The sequence below is a fragment of the Mesoplodon mirus genome (assembly GCF_964341445.2).
Source record: "Mesoplodon mirus genome assembly, chromosome: 8".
Lineage (NCBI taxonomy): Eukaryota > Metazoa > Chordata > Mammalia > Artiodactyla > Ziphiidae > Mesoplodon > Mesoplodon mirus.
This window is the reverse complement of record NC_138984.1, coordinates 77460747-77474508: the sequence shown is the minus strand read 5'-3', so window position 1 is coordinate 77474508 and position 13762 is coordinate 77460747. Positions and strand designations below refer to the sequence as shown.

At 37.7% G+C, this 13762-nt stretch overlaps 1 protein-coding gene across 5 annotated transcripts in view; it reads left to right on the top strand.

The window, feature by feature from the left end:
* The window catches only part of FAP (fibroblast activation protein alpha), a 71635-nt gene that overhangs the window by 34837 nt on the left and 23036 nt on the right, over positions 1–13762 (top strand). For all 5 annotated transcript variants that reach the window (XM_082630325.1, XM_082630328.1, XM_082630324.1 and 2 more), the window contains 5 exons: positions 5110–5214; positions 5313–5383; positions 7738–7791; positions 9439–9563; positions 13433–13480. In XM_082630325.1, coding sequence (XP_082486451.1) covers positions 5110–5214; positions 5313–5383; positions 7738–7791; positions 9439–9563; positions 13433–13480 — 403 coding nt within the window. The remainder of the gene's footprint in view (positions 1–5109; positions 5215–5312; positions 5384–7737; positions 7792–9438; positions 9564–13432; positions 13481–13762) is intronic.

The window sequence follows — 13762 nt, the reverse complement described above, 5'->3', positions numbered from 1 at the left end:
AAGTGAAGTAAAAATCTTCAGATATTCAAAATTCTTTTCCGTATACTTTCCTGGATTCAGCAATTTTAGCTTACATATATTTACTTTCAGTTAAAGATACTTCAGTTTTATTCATTAACTAGAGAATAGTTATTACTTTATTAATTGTATAAGTAAATGTACATTGCATTCTAAAATAACAAGGTAACAAGGATAAGTGTGTAATTCAGAAAAAAAGGAAAACCCTATTTTATTTTATTTTTAATATTTATTTATTTATTTGACTGCACTGGGACTTAGTTGTGGCACACGGGATCTTTTTCACTGCAGTAGGTGGGCTCTTAGTTGTAGCATGCAACCTGGACCCCCTGTATTGAGAGCACCGAGTCTTAACCACTGGACCACCAGGGAAGTCCTGGAAATCCTATTTTAATTCACTCTTCAATGCTGTACTAAATAACACAGGAAAAATGAGAAGTAGTCAGTGAAAGAACAGGATTTTCTAATTTTTTTGGATTCTAGGTCAATCAGAAGCTCACCTTCCAGAAAGATAATTCCTAGATCAGCATTTGAAAACTTGAGGAAAGGGGAAAAATTAATTTATGAGTTTACTGCCATTATAGAGATTTTCTGTAAAGAATAAGGGAAGAAAGAGCACTTGAATATGTCCTTTAGCTGTGTTCTCCATGAAGATAGTATAACTAGAGTTTCTATAAAGTAACATGAATGATGTGATTTTACAAATAGATAACGATACCAACAACCTTATCAAAGACATGATCTAAGAATCCATACATATTTATTCTGAAAATAGTGCCACCATTCAAAACACACTGAACTATTTTAGAATGCATCTTTTGAAATCTCCTATGTATAAGCATCTTGAGGAAAACAATTGTATCTTATCAATTTTTATAGTTTGTATAGCACCAGCCTTGCAATCTCAGCAAAAAATAGCTGGATGAATGGATGAATGAATTAATTAATTGCCTTCTAATAATATTGTTTTAAATACTGTCAGTGGAAGCACATATGTGTCCTTTGAGGGAAGATGATGTCTTACATTAAATCAAAAGTCATGCCAACATAAATCTAGTGAATAAGTGAAATATGTATCTGCAACATGTGATTTTGCACTAGATCATTTTAATATCTGTAGCTTTAGAATTCTATTGGGAAAATTATTTTTCTTGTGTACTAATCTCAATCTCTTCAAATGTATCCAATAGTCAGTAAACTTTCTGAATATCAGAAGAGGAATTGTCAAATTTTTTTTTAAATGATAGTTTTCAAGAGTAAGTTCACACTTCCTCAAGGCAAATGTTTTCAAGAGGTCAGTCATTAGATTTTATAAGTTCTGACACATCTTTTGAACTCATGATTTTATTTAGTTATAACTCATGTGTGGTAATATGCTGCATAGCTTCCTTGGACCTATCATCAAACCAGTGGCTTAATAAAAGTGCCCAGAAATAACCTAGAAATGTTTGTCTTTCAGACATTTGTTCAAATAATATTTATGAGGGTTTTGGATAAAGTGTACAGGCTAGTCATATTAATATAAATTTAAAGAGCAATTTTAGAGGAGTTGTTCCTTTAGTATTTATCAAAGAGATTTAAATTGAAAAAACCTTTGGATATCACCTATGAATTAGAAATGTGCGATTAAATGACTTGCTAAAAGTAGTTAACATATTAGTTTCAGGCACAGAACTAGCAAATAGTTTCTTGAGAACTTTACTTGTCACTTTCCTTTCCTCCTGCATGAGCTATTGTGTCTTAATTTGGGGGAAGTACCATAACTTCTTCTTTGGTATTTGATTAGAAAAATAACAACAACAAATTCACTTTGAATATGTATATATTTTTTACCCTGTGTAGAACAGACAAAAAGGAAGATTTAATCAAATAATCTAATATTTAATTACTAAAATGTGAAGAACAAACACTGAAAACATAATGATTAGATTGCAAAACCACATTTAAATTATTTTAAAGTAATTAAGCAACACACCACACTTCCTTTAGGCGGTTGGCAAAATCCTTTGGCTCGGAAAAATGGATGTTCTACTTGATGCTTGAAAGTCTGTGCTTTTGACTGCATGTGGACTCAGTTTAGGCACAAGCCTTAGATAAGTAGTTCCTCAGGTTATTTACCAACTGTGGCAAGAAATTAACTGGTGGTACATAACCTTACCTTCCAAGAAAAATATTTTAAGTGCTTTGCACGTAAAGGTGAAGAATTTACCAGCACATCTAAGCATGATAAAGGGACCTGTGAAGAGGACTTGTTAAAACTGAGGCCCACCTAGTGACATGAGCTTATCTAGGGTCCAGGCGTGACCTGCCTCGAGAGGGATTTAACTCAGGATGCATTAAGGACCTCGCTCTGGCAAAGTGAAGGCGGAAATATTTCACACTCTCTTTACCGCACCCAAGTTACCTGCTCATCTAAAGCAGCTATCTTGGATGTCTGCAATAAAAGGGGAGAAGATAACAGTCTTTGCCTAGCAAAATATTCTTCCTGTTTGCCCAATTCTAATATCTTAAAACATAACACTCTGCCCTCTTATTTTTTATTTTCAATGAAAATGAAGTTTTCAGTTTTAAGCTAGAACTAAATCTTTTTTTTTTTCAGAGTTCCCTAACTAATTGCAGATGTAAAGAGAGTATTTTTTTTACTAGGGCACCTTATAATATTTTGTGACCCCAGTTCCATTGTAGTGGTTAAGACAATGGAGAGCCAGTTTTTGTCTTTCATCTTGAGGTGGGGGGAGAGGGAGACACTGTAAAGTGGTTACTAGTAAATAATCATTTGGCTAAGAGGGTAAAGCCTCGTTCTAAAATGAAAGAGTGATTTGTCAGGCCTATGCTAATGAAATTCCATCAGCAAAATTGCTAATCAGAATTTCCTATTCCAGGGCCTCTTGGCTCTCAATTTCACTGAGTCTCAATACACAAAATCCTACCAGGGCTGGTCTTATTATTAATCAAACTAATAAAGGAATCACGTAAGGAGACAGCAGTTTCTCATTATTCCATTTTACATTTTGTTAAAAACATCAATTCTATGCCAAATAGATAAGACTTAGGACACTATATTAGTTCTCTAGAGTTGCTGTAACAAATTACCACAACTTAGGCTTAAAACAACAAAAATTCATCATTCTGGAGGCTAGAAGTCCAAAGTCAAGGGGTTAGCAGGGCCATACTTTGAAGTCTCCAGGGAAGAATTCTTCCTCACCTCTTTCAGCTTCTGGTGGCCCCTGGCAATCCTTGGACTTCCTTGGCTAGAGCTCCACCAGCTCCAATCCCTGCTTCCGTCTTCATATGACCTTCTTCCCTGGGTCTCTTTGAGTCCACATCTCTTCTTATGAGGACACCAGCCATTGGATATAGGGCCCAGTCTGATCCACTATGATTGCATCTCAGTTCTTACCTTGATTACATCTGCGAAGACCCTATTTTCAGATAGGGTCATTGTCTTAGTCCATTTGAGCTGCTATAACAACATACCATAGACTGAGTGGCTTATAAACAACAGAAAATTATTTCTCACATTTGTGGAGGCTGGAAGTCTGAGATGAGTATGCCAGCATGGTCAGGTTCTGGTGAGAGCTCTCTTCTGGGTTGCAAAGCGTCAACTTCTTGTTGTATCCTCAATGGCGGAGAGCAGAGTGGAGAGAGCACTCTCTCTGGTGATTCTTGTAAGGGCACTAATCCCATTCGTGAGGGCTCTACCTTATGACTTCATGTAATCCTAATTACCTCCCGAAGGCCCCACCTCCTAATACCAAATACCGTCCTATTGGGGGATTGGGTTTCAACACATGAATTTTGGGGGCACACAAACATTCAGTCCACAACAGTTATCTTCTGAGGTTGGTTTGAAAAGAATTTAGGGGAACACTATTTAGACCCTACCAACACCACATCAAATAAGTTGCATTTTAATATCATGAAATTCTAATCATGACTTTTATCAAAAAGCATCAAGTATCAAATCACAGGTAGGAGCATCATTAAAGAGGCCTACAGCTACTTCCTTTGCTTTCTTTTTGCTCAGAACTGGGTCCCAGCAAGATGGTATCAGCAAAATAGGTGTTTATCGCTAAAAGATACCAGTAGTCTTTTGGTTGTTGTTGCTTGGGCAGTTTTAAAGAATCTGAAAGTCTTGGTTTGCTGTCATGTGGAAGCATTCCAGCTAAGAGAGCTGGTTTGGGATAACTTGTAGGAATATCTACTCTGCTCTGCGTGATGTGGAATAGCTCTTTCCTCATGGGACACTTTCATCACGTTACCATCCTTCCCCAACCCAATGACCGGGAAAAAAAAGGAAACCAACAGATGTAAAATGAGTCTGTTTTTTGAAGGGAGAAATTACTAGCTAAAATTTGGTGTGAGGACATTTGCAGGACTTTAGTTATCTGTACCTTTCAGGATGCTGAGGTGTGGCTTGCTCTGTTCAGGTCACACTAGACCTGTGGCAGGGACTCCTTAGGTCATCCGAAATTCCCAGCAGGTGGAGAACATGGTCCCTGGGAAGAGGTCAGAGATGAGCAATGAGGTCTGCTCTGCTCTCTGAGTTCAAGGAGTAATCCTTCTGTTGGCTTGTCATGCGTTACATTTTTCTCTCAAGTCCAGAAGTCTCTTCTTGCCATTAAAAACTGTGGCTAGCAGGTCATGATATTTTAATCTTTAAAATGTCTTTATTGTAGCATTAGCATTAGGTGCCTGGCATCAGACAAGTCAAGAGTTAAAAGAGCTTCAGAAGAGTCACTTTGGTCAAAAGCCACATTTTGAAGATTGACTTGGTTAAACATCAACATTCATTTGTGATTCGCTTAACTCTATTTCAAATCACATAATCTCAGAACATAGAAATTCGATCAAACTAAACAATATAAACCCACGGGTATGTAGTAGCAATTAAGTAGTAGTTGGAATATGTAAGTGCTTGTTAGAAGCACCAGAAAAGCTGTCCATCTGAAAGAATGGAACTTCAGGTGAGAGTGACGGAAGGAGGGGAAGCAAGGCATTCTGGTCCTGATAATTATAACTACACATGGCTTTAAAAGAATCTATAGTTTGGTTTGTCTTCTGAACATAACCTCTGTTCATTTCTTTCAGTTCTTTGTTTCAACACCAGTTTTCAGCTATGATGCCATTTCATACTACAAAATATTTAGCGACAAGAATGGCTACAAACATATTCACTATATCAAAGACACTGTGGTATGTTCCTTCCAAGATTTATCTCCTCAAAGATCATTCACTTGAGGTTGCTCAAATAACGCTCAGCTTCACACAACATAATGTTTGTCTTTTTATAGGAAAATGCTATTCAAATTACAAGTGGCAAGTGGGAGGCCATAAATATATTCAGAGTAACACAGGATTCACTGTAAGTATTGCATGAAGCTTGATGCACCATTCAGGTTTTAATTGGCACTGATGGACATACAAAGGATACGGCACCACTTCTTTCAGTTAAGAGGATTTTTGTTACTTATTCTATAGTTTAGTTCAGACAGCTGTGGTTTCTTTAAGATTGCACATTCTTTAATAACTAGTAAACATGATTTCCTTTTGGAAAGAAGATTTAGTAGGTGGTTATTTCTCTTCTGGTACTTGGTATATAATTACATTAAAAGTATAAAAATTTTAAAATAGTAACTGGTTCTAAAGATAGATTTCCCCCCCTAGCACTTGAAGCAATAAGCAAGGTGCAGAAGTCCACGATGACAGCCCCTTGATAAAGAAATGTTCTTGTAGTGATTCACTGTTATATAAGTTTAAGATTATTATCTATAACAGCTATTATTTATTGAGCGATTGTTGTGTACAACGTACTGTAAAGTAGAAATGATGATCCCAGTTTTACAGACGAGAAAACTGATACTTGGAAATTTAATTAACTTGGCCAAGGTTACATAGTGGCAGAACTAGGATTTAAACCTAAAACACATTAAATCTAAGGTTCTTATTATTAACCTCAACATGGGGTTTCTTCCTTCCAGGTCTTTCCTTTTCAGTCCATCCTGCGTACTGTCTAAATAAATCTTCTTAAAATAAGCATTTATGATCAAACATCTCTAATCAAGAATGTGCAGTTCCTTCCCCTTACTTTTAATAAAGTCCAAATCCAGGGCACTCTCTTGTAACCTGCCTGCCATTAGCTGGAATTCTAAGAGCAAAAGAGGAGGATCATTAGTCTAGCCTCACTGGATAAAAACTCTTTAGAAACCTATTGCTAATCCATGGAATTCTTTGAACTGTCGGCAAAGGAGTTTGGATATTACATGGGGCAGCCATTAAAACCGCCCGTGTAAGAGGAGTGACAAGATAAAAACAAATGGGACAGTTCAGAAATAATATGTTTAGGAGGTAGGGGAAAACTGAAAGCAGGAAGACCCAGGTATGGTCATAATCTAGGCCTGAGGTGACAGAGGACTGAACTAGAAAAGTGGCCATGAAACGTGGACTCCAAGGGAAAACTATGGCTCCTTTTTTTTGCATCTTTGGAACTTGGCATATAGTGCCTGGCACACTACTGTCAAATGAATAAAAGGAAGAGTAGACAGACAGTGAAGAGAGAGGCTGAACAGCACTGGTGGGTCAGTGGCTGTGAGGGAAAAGGAAAAAGGGAAAGTAGACTCTGTTCTAAGTGTTAGAGATAAAGACAACTGTGAAATCTTTGACATGGCAAGAAAACTGCAGGAGGCTGTTTGGAAAAGCTACTGAACAGTTTATTCACAGGTAGTTTGAGGTGATGTGGGAAAGGCAAGTATAAGTGATGTTTGGAGTCCCGTGAAGTCAGTAAAGACATTTAGAAGGATGCTGGTTTAAAATGTAAAATTAATACTAGGAGTAGGGTGTATTCTATTGCTTTTTCCTTTTACTGGGGATAACAAGATTTTTATTTCAGTGAGGATATACAAGTACCTGGGTTAATAAAAAGTTCTGAGAATTGAAAATTAGTAACCAAACCTAGGTTATTCCAAACTTTTAACACTCTAAAAATAGAGCTCGTCCTAAAAATAAAAATTAAAAGTCAGTTACTTTGTGATATTCAGATGAACTCACAGAGGAGTAAAAATCATGCCACTAAATTGGATTTCCCACTTCGTGGCTATAGTAAAACAGGTTAAAACTGGGACCCAGATACTTAAGTAACAAGTGTGTTCTCTTGTGACTTGTTCTGCTCCTGGGCAAATTCACATGGCCCTTTGTGTGGTATCCCTGGGTGGACGAGTTTCCTGATTTATAGAAAAGTTATCTCCTGTCAGTGCTTCTGTAAACTAAGTTCTAAAGATGTTCAGAATCATAGACAAAATTAAATAGTATAGCATAAAAAATCAGTAAGCTGTTAATTATGGAAATGAAAGGGGTGATATTAATCAAACATCCTAGTTTATTTTGTGTGGCTCATAACTAATGCATCAGAGTATAATATACATATAAGAAAAAAGAGTACTCGACATAATTTAATATTTCTCCTATAATTTATAAACATATTTATAAGTATATTTTATGTAGCTATAAATATATTTATATATGAATTATAATTTATAAAGTCAGTGTAAGAGCACAAAATTCAGAGGTATAAACAGCAGGGATCTGTGCACATAAGTGCCAATTAATTGTTTCATAAATGAACATTAGACTATATTATTTACTATATTAGTACTAGTATTAACAATTCTATCACCATTTAGTCATCAATACTTATTTACTAACTTCTGAATATATTTTCAGGTTTTATTCTAGCAATGAATTTGAAGGCTACCCTGGAAGACGAAATATCTATAGGTAATTTATATCAATTTATTCTAGTATTTTTATATATTGAAATTTAAATAAAAATCAGAGTCCTCAGAATGTATAGAATATTTTTAAAAAGCTGAAATGTAATAAAATTAATTTGTGAATTAAAATAAAATATTAAGACTGTTGTACACCACATCAGTACAAAAATATACACACACACTCCCCCCCCCCCGGCATATTAGCTGACTCAAAATGTTTGTTTTCAAAAAGAAAAATCAAGAAATTTTAATGCTGATATAAACATGGTACTAATCTTTTCAACTAAATTTAGAGGTAATTGAGGAAATTCATTTTCCTACTGTGTACCAGGCATTGTATTTATTCCCATAATGTGTGCTTTCTTTTAATGTGACTTTCTTTGTCATAAGCCTATTACGATTGGAAAGAATTCACCTCTGTTCCTAAATTAGTGTTTAAGTTAGTCCACTGGCCCCCATGGTGGCTGGAATGGTGGTCTTTAAAGCCCCTCTGGTTGTGGAAGCAAAAACAATAGTTACCATGGGCTGGTGGTCTGCTATAGGCACATTTTTATCTGCTTTACATATGTAATTTCATTTAATCCCCACAACAACTCTATGATGTTGGTGATATTGTTGGAGCCAAAATTTATACTTGGGCATGCTGACCTTGACCCCTTACTGTTAACTGCCTACCTAATGTTTTCCAAGATCACACCAAAATATGAACATGAATACTACTAACTGTAGCTGAGAAAATAAGAAATTTTTCCCTCTGCTGCATTCCTCTGTTCCCTCCTGGATCATGGCTTCTCATCTGTTGAGAAGACTCCCTCTCTGATGATAGCAATAGCTCTGACCACCCTCTACCATGCCCAAGGCAAGGTCAGGGGCAGCAGCAGAAGGAACACTGCAGTAGCCACAGGTAACCTTACTAGCCACAGCAGGACTCCAACTGTGCCTCCATCCTGGCATAATTCCACCTGGTCATCCCCATATGAGATTCTGAGCATTTGGGGTAAAGTCTGGGAGGCTGTTTGTTAAAGCCAGCCACCCAGAGAATGGGCCCAAACTTGGTAGGTACAGGATGGCTTGTGTAGGAATGTGTGGAGGGAACATTTCCAGGAAGAGCTTCCACGAGCCCAAATTTCCTGCCAAATAAAATGAAAGCCACAGGAGCTACTTCGAACCATGTTTCTTATTTGCAATTGGCTTATTACTAATTTCCCCTTCTAGATATATGATAAGGACAGGGACCCCTTTTTTTGGTGATACTATCAGATCTTCATTATATCTTTTGCCATGGGAACACAGGAAGAAAGATGGGACGTGGAAGAACTATGCATTCTCAACCACTTTGTAAAGTGTAAGAAAGTGATGGTTAGGAGAAGTGACTACTTGGCTCCCATTCGAGGTGTTAGATATTTCTCACACCGCAGGAAAACCACAGAGGGCTTCTCTCTCAAAGTCTGTGCCTATTCAGGCAAAGATGGACTGAAAATCAGACAAATCAAAATCCTGTGATTCCCCCTTTACTTTAAACGATATTGGCAACAGAAAAATAGAGTGAGTTTGATGTCAATATGTAAATTAGTCATTTTACATGGAGTGGTACATTTTGATAAATACAATCTCAAAATTTCAGCTTAGTTTTATTTTCATTTTCCTCTAGAATTAGCATTGGAAGCTATCCTCCAAGCAAGAAGTGCATTACTTGCCATCTAAGGAGAAAAAGGTGCCAATATTACACAGCAAGTTTCAGCGACTATGCCAAGTACTATGCACTCGTCTGCTATGGTAGGTAATGGACCTAATGCATTCTCTACCCTCCTCTGCCACTTTCTTTGTCCTCGTCATCACTATCTGATCAATCCTTAGCTACAGGTTACTGAGCACCTGTTATATGTGAGGAACTTATCTAAGTTATCTTATCTAATGCTTATGGGGAAAAATGTAAGGAGGATAGGAAGGAATTATTATCTCCATTTTTTGCGGTTGAGGAAACAGACCTTCTGTTAAAGGTCCACACTGCTGGTAAGCATGAGAGCCAGATGGGAGCAAGAGTCCTTTGGCTGTAAATCCCAACCTCTTACCCACCAAGTGCCACAGCACCATAATGTTGTATTGCCAAAACAATATCATAAAAATACGTGTCCTCTGATAAAATGGATGCTGGACTTCAGCCCCATTTACCTGCAGAAATGTCAATCTCCTATAGCCAGTGAAAGAAACCTGAGCTCTTTGCCTTGGAGGCCAACAATTCTTTGAACTATAGCTTCAATGCAGATGGAAAATGAGCTTTTGTCACCTAGTATGTTCTTTCTAAACTTGGGAAACATGATAAGTAATTCATTCAAGTATAAAATAAACAAGTAATAAAATATACTAGACGTTTCCTGGATGTTTAAGCTATATGTCCATTTAGCAAATAATTTCTATCCAGATAATTTCATTTTATGTGTAACCTTTCATCTCTATCTTGGACACGTAGTAAAGTTGGGTTAGGCCATCAGTAGATCAATGAGATACATTAGGACCTTGGTAGTCATCATGGGGATTAGGAAAACTGATCTGTAAAATATCTACCCCTCCATTCTCCCAACACCGCCCCCCTACCCCCATTAATCCCTGAGTTTCCATGGGAGTTGAGGGGGGACAGAAAACAAAGGGGGTTATTACCAAACATATGCCACTCTCCTGTTTCTGATATCAACTCCCCATATTCAGGTGGACAGCTCAGAGAATAAATAGAATCTTTGACTGATTGAGATCCCTGCTCAGTTGTAGAGGACCCTGAGGTCTCCTTTACTTCCCAGATGGAAGACCACCCTGACATGCCACTTCCTCAGTCCAATCACCTGGGCCCAGAACCTCCAGCCCCAGCAGTGGAAATGAGTAAGCATTTTAATCCAAATGCTCCCTTCAAGATGGCACAAGATGTCAGTTTAATACAACATTTTCACAAAAGGTTTGGTCAGTGGCATCTCTGAAAAGTCAAAAGATTGTTGTTCATGACCATATGTGCTGATTGTGGTTATGGCATTTCAAGGTATACATTAAATGTCCCTCTCAAGTTATGTGCAACATTTTTCATCCCAAGCTATATGTTTATGGAGCATATATTGAAAGCTTACATGCCAGGCACATAGTATCATTGAACTAACTGTCCTGAGTCATCTGGTTGTCTATTTTCTCTTCTGAAAGCAGAATCTGCTTTCCTTTCATCTTTATATTCATAAGGCCAAAAAGAATGATTAGTGCATAATAGACAATGAAGGTTTGCGGAATGAACATAGGTTCTAGGGAAGATCAAAACATTGCTGCCTTTTGCAAAGTGTACCCCAAACCTCATTTTTATGCTGATATATTTACTGATAACAACATCAGTGACCCTACACATAGAAACATGCATTTATATTTATATGCATTCTGCATTTGTACAGTGCTTTAATGCTTTTTGAAAGCACTATACCACTTTTTATATCACTTTGTTTTCCTGAGATCTACTTGAGCCTAAGTGCCCCCTGAAGAGTAAGGAATCAAAGACTAAGCTCTCATCAAAAGTTGGTGAAAGACTCCTTTCTAGAACTTGAATCGCCTGACTTTTCCACACTCACTCTTCCTCGGCAGTATGGTAATTTCCCATTTAGCAAAAAATATACTGTGTGGGAAGCATCACATCGTCTGGTGTTTTTGAAGCTCCAGTAAAATGAGTCACTGCACCATCATAGGAAAAACCTTGAAATCTTTCCCTTTAGGACTAAGAGTAAAGCCTCATTATGTAACTTCAAACTCTCCAAAAGGGATGGTGAGTAAATCCCAGATAATAGGATTTTGATACAGGTAAAATCATACTGATGATGCTGATGGAACAAAAGCAATGCAAAGGATGTTTATGCCACTAGGACCACACCCTCAGACCACTTGTGTCAAGGGCAGTCAGTCATTAGTTTGTCTCATAGTTTGGGCAAAAGAGATATATATGCCAGTTTCTCTATTGGAACTACACACCCATGAAAATTCCATAAGGTCAATGTTGATGGACTAAAGTCTAGAAATTCAGATTCATGTCTCATTGCCTTACATTCTAACAAAAAATAAAATGTGTATTTGTCCCTTTTAATAACGTTGAAGAAAAGCTAACCAAAATGAAAATCTCTGAAATTAAATTCTGTAAAATTATGAGACTCCACACAGTAAAGAACTGCTGGTTTTTGAGGGAGCCTTATAAACAATATCGCTTCTCCTTGCTCTCAGGTTAGACTGAGGAGTCAGGCAGGAAATCAATATTAGCTTTATTACCTGTAAAGGTTAATTGGAAAATGTGGCTAAGGTGTGAAGCTTCCTAATACTGCACCCCAGAATTACAATTACTCACACAAATATGGGTACAACTAGACAGCCACTGGCTTCACCCATTGGCCACTGTCACACTTATAGCAGTGGAATAGATCAAAACAGTCCTGTTCTCTGCAGGCTGAAAGATGCCAGGAACAAGGTAGAAGAAGGAGCTACTCATACTCTGGTTTTCTCAGAAACATAGGTCATTACCCCTCTCCTTGCTTGGGACCAGGGATGCTCTAATGGAACTCCCGCCACAGAGGAGGAAGCATCAGGAGTGCAAATGAACATCTCTCAACCTCCATGTTTGTTGCTTTTAACTCTTTGGCTGCCTGAGCAAATTTACCCTTTAAAAATGTATTTCCAGGTATTATTTATTCTATAGTTCCAGTAAGTGATAGTGTTTAATATTTGTAGATTTTGTTAAAAGGGCCAATTTCTGCACAGAGAACCTGAATTCCATGTTGGAATATATGGTGGACAGTGGTTTGCCACCCAGACGTCCCATCTTCAGATCTGAATCATTCATTTCTCTAGCTGCTGAGAGGGCTGGTGTCAGACACCTCACAGCTGGGCCCCCCACTCCCACCCCAGAGATTGCTCTCATCCCAGGCCACAGCCAATTACCACTTCATTCTGCGGTATAAAAGCCAGCTCAGTTGGCACCATTCAAGACAGCTGTGCAGGCCATATATCTCCAGAGCTCCCAGTGGGGTTGGCTGAGGTCAACACCACACCCCAGATGAACTTTTGGTGCACAAAACTCCTTCTGGGCCTGTTTCGTGGGGAATGTGACCCATCAAAGCATATTTGAACAGAAAATATTTTCTATATAAATTAATTTCTGCATATAGTAACTAAATGAAAGAAAAAAAGATGCTGGGTTCTACCTACCAAAATAAACTGTACATCAAATCAAGAAGCCAGATTGAAAATACATTCTAGGTACTGGAGAAGGTCATTTGATAATAAAAACACAGCTAAAACTGGCCCATACAGCATATCTTCCCAGAAGGCCGTTTATCACTGCAGCTTCTGGGACCCATTTGTGTAATTAGATCTTAACTATTTAGGATCACTCTGGGAAAAGTGCACAGGCAACTCTTCTCTTATGTCTGTCCTTTGATTGGGCTCTGGACTCATGTGTTCTTTCAATGTAACTTAAAAGGTGATGTTTACTTCTCTATGGGGAGAAAAAAAATAGTTGTAGAATTAAAAGAGGTAATTGAACTTGACAGTAATCACAAATACTACCAGAAGTTCTTGTTGAAAACTAAATGTTATTTTAAAACTAACCCACGTTTTTGTTTTCATCCTATGTACAGGCCCAGGCCTCCCAATTTCCACCCTTCATGACGGCCACACTGATCAAGGTACTCTCTCTCCCATGCTTTTGTCTTGTCTTAAGAAATCCTGGACTCTTATGACACTAGAGGAAACAAGACAGTTTCCCCACACAAACAAGGGGAACAGTGATGGATTCTCTTATTGTATAGCTTATGATTATATAGATCAGCCTATTCTTTGAGTCAAACCTGATCATATGAACTTTAATAATTATTTGCAGTAAGAACCTGGCATAATGCAAATATATAAGAGGGATTAATCCTGTCTCCCCCAATCACCCTTATCAAAAACACGGAAGCTTAGAATTG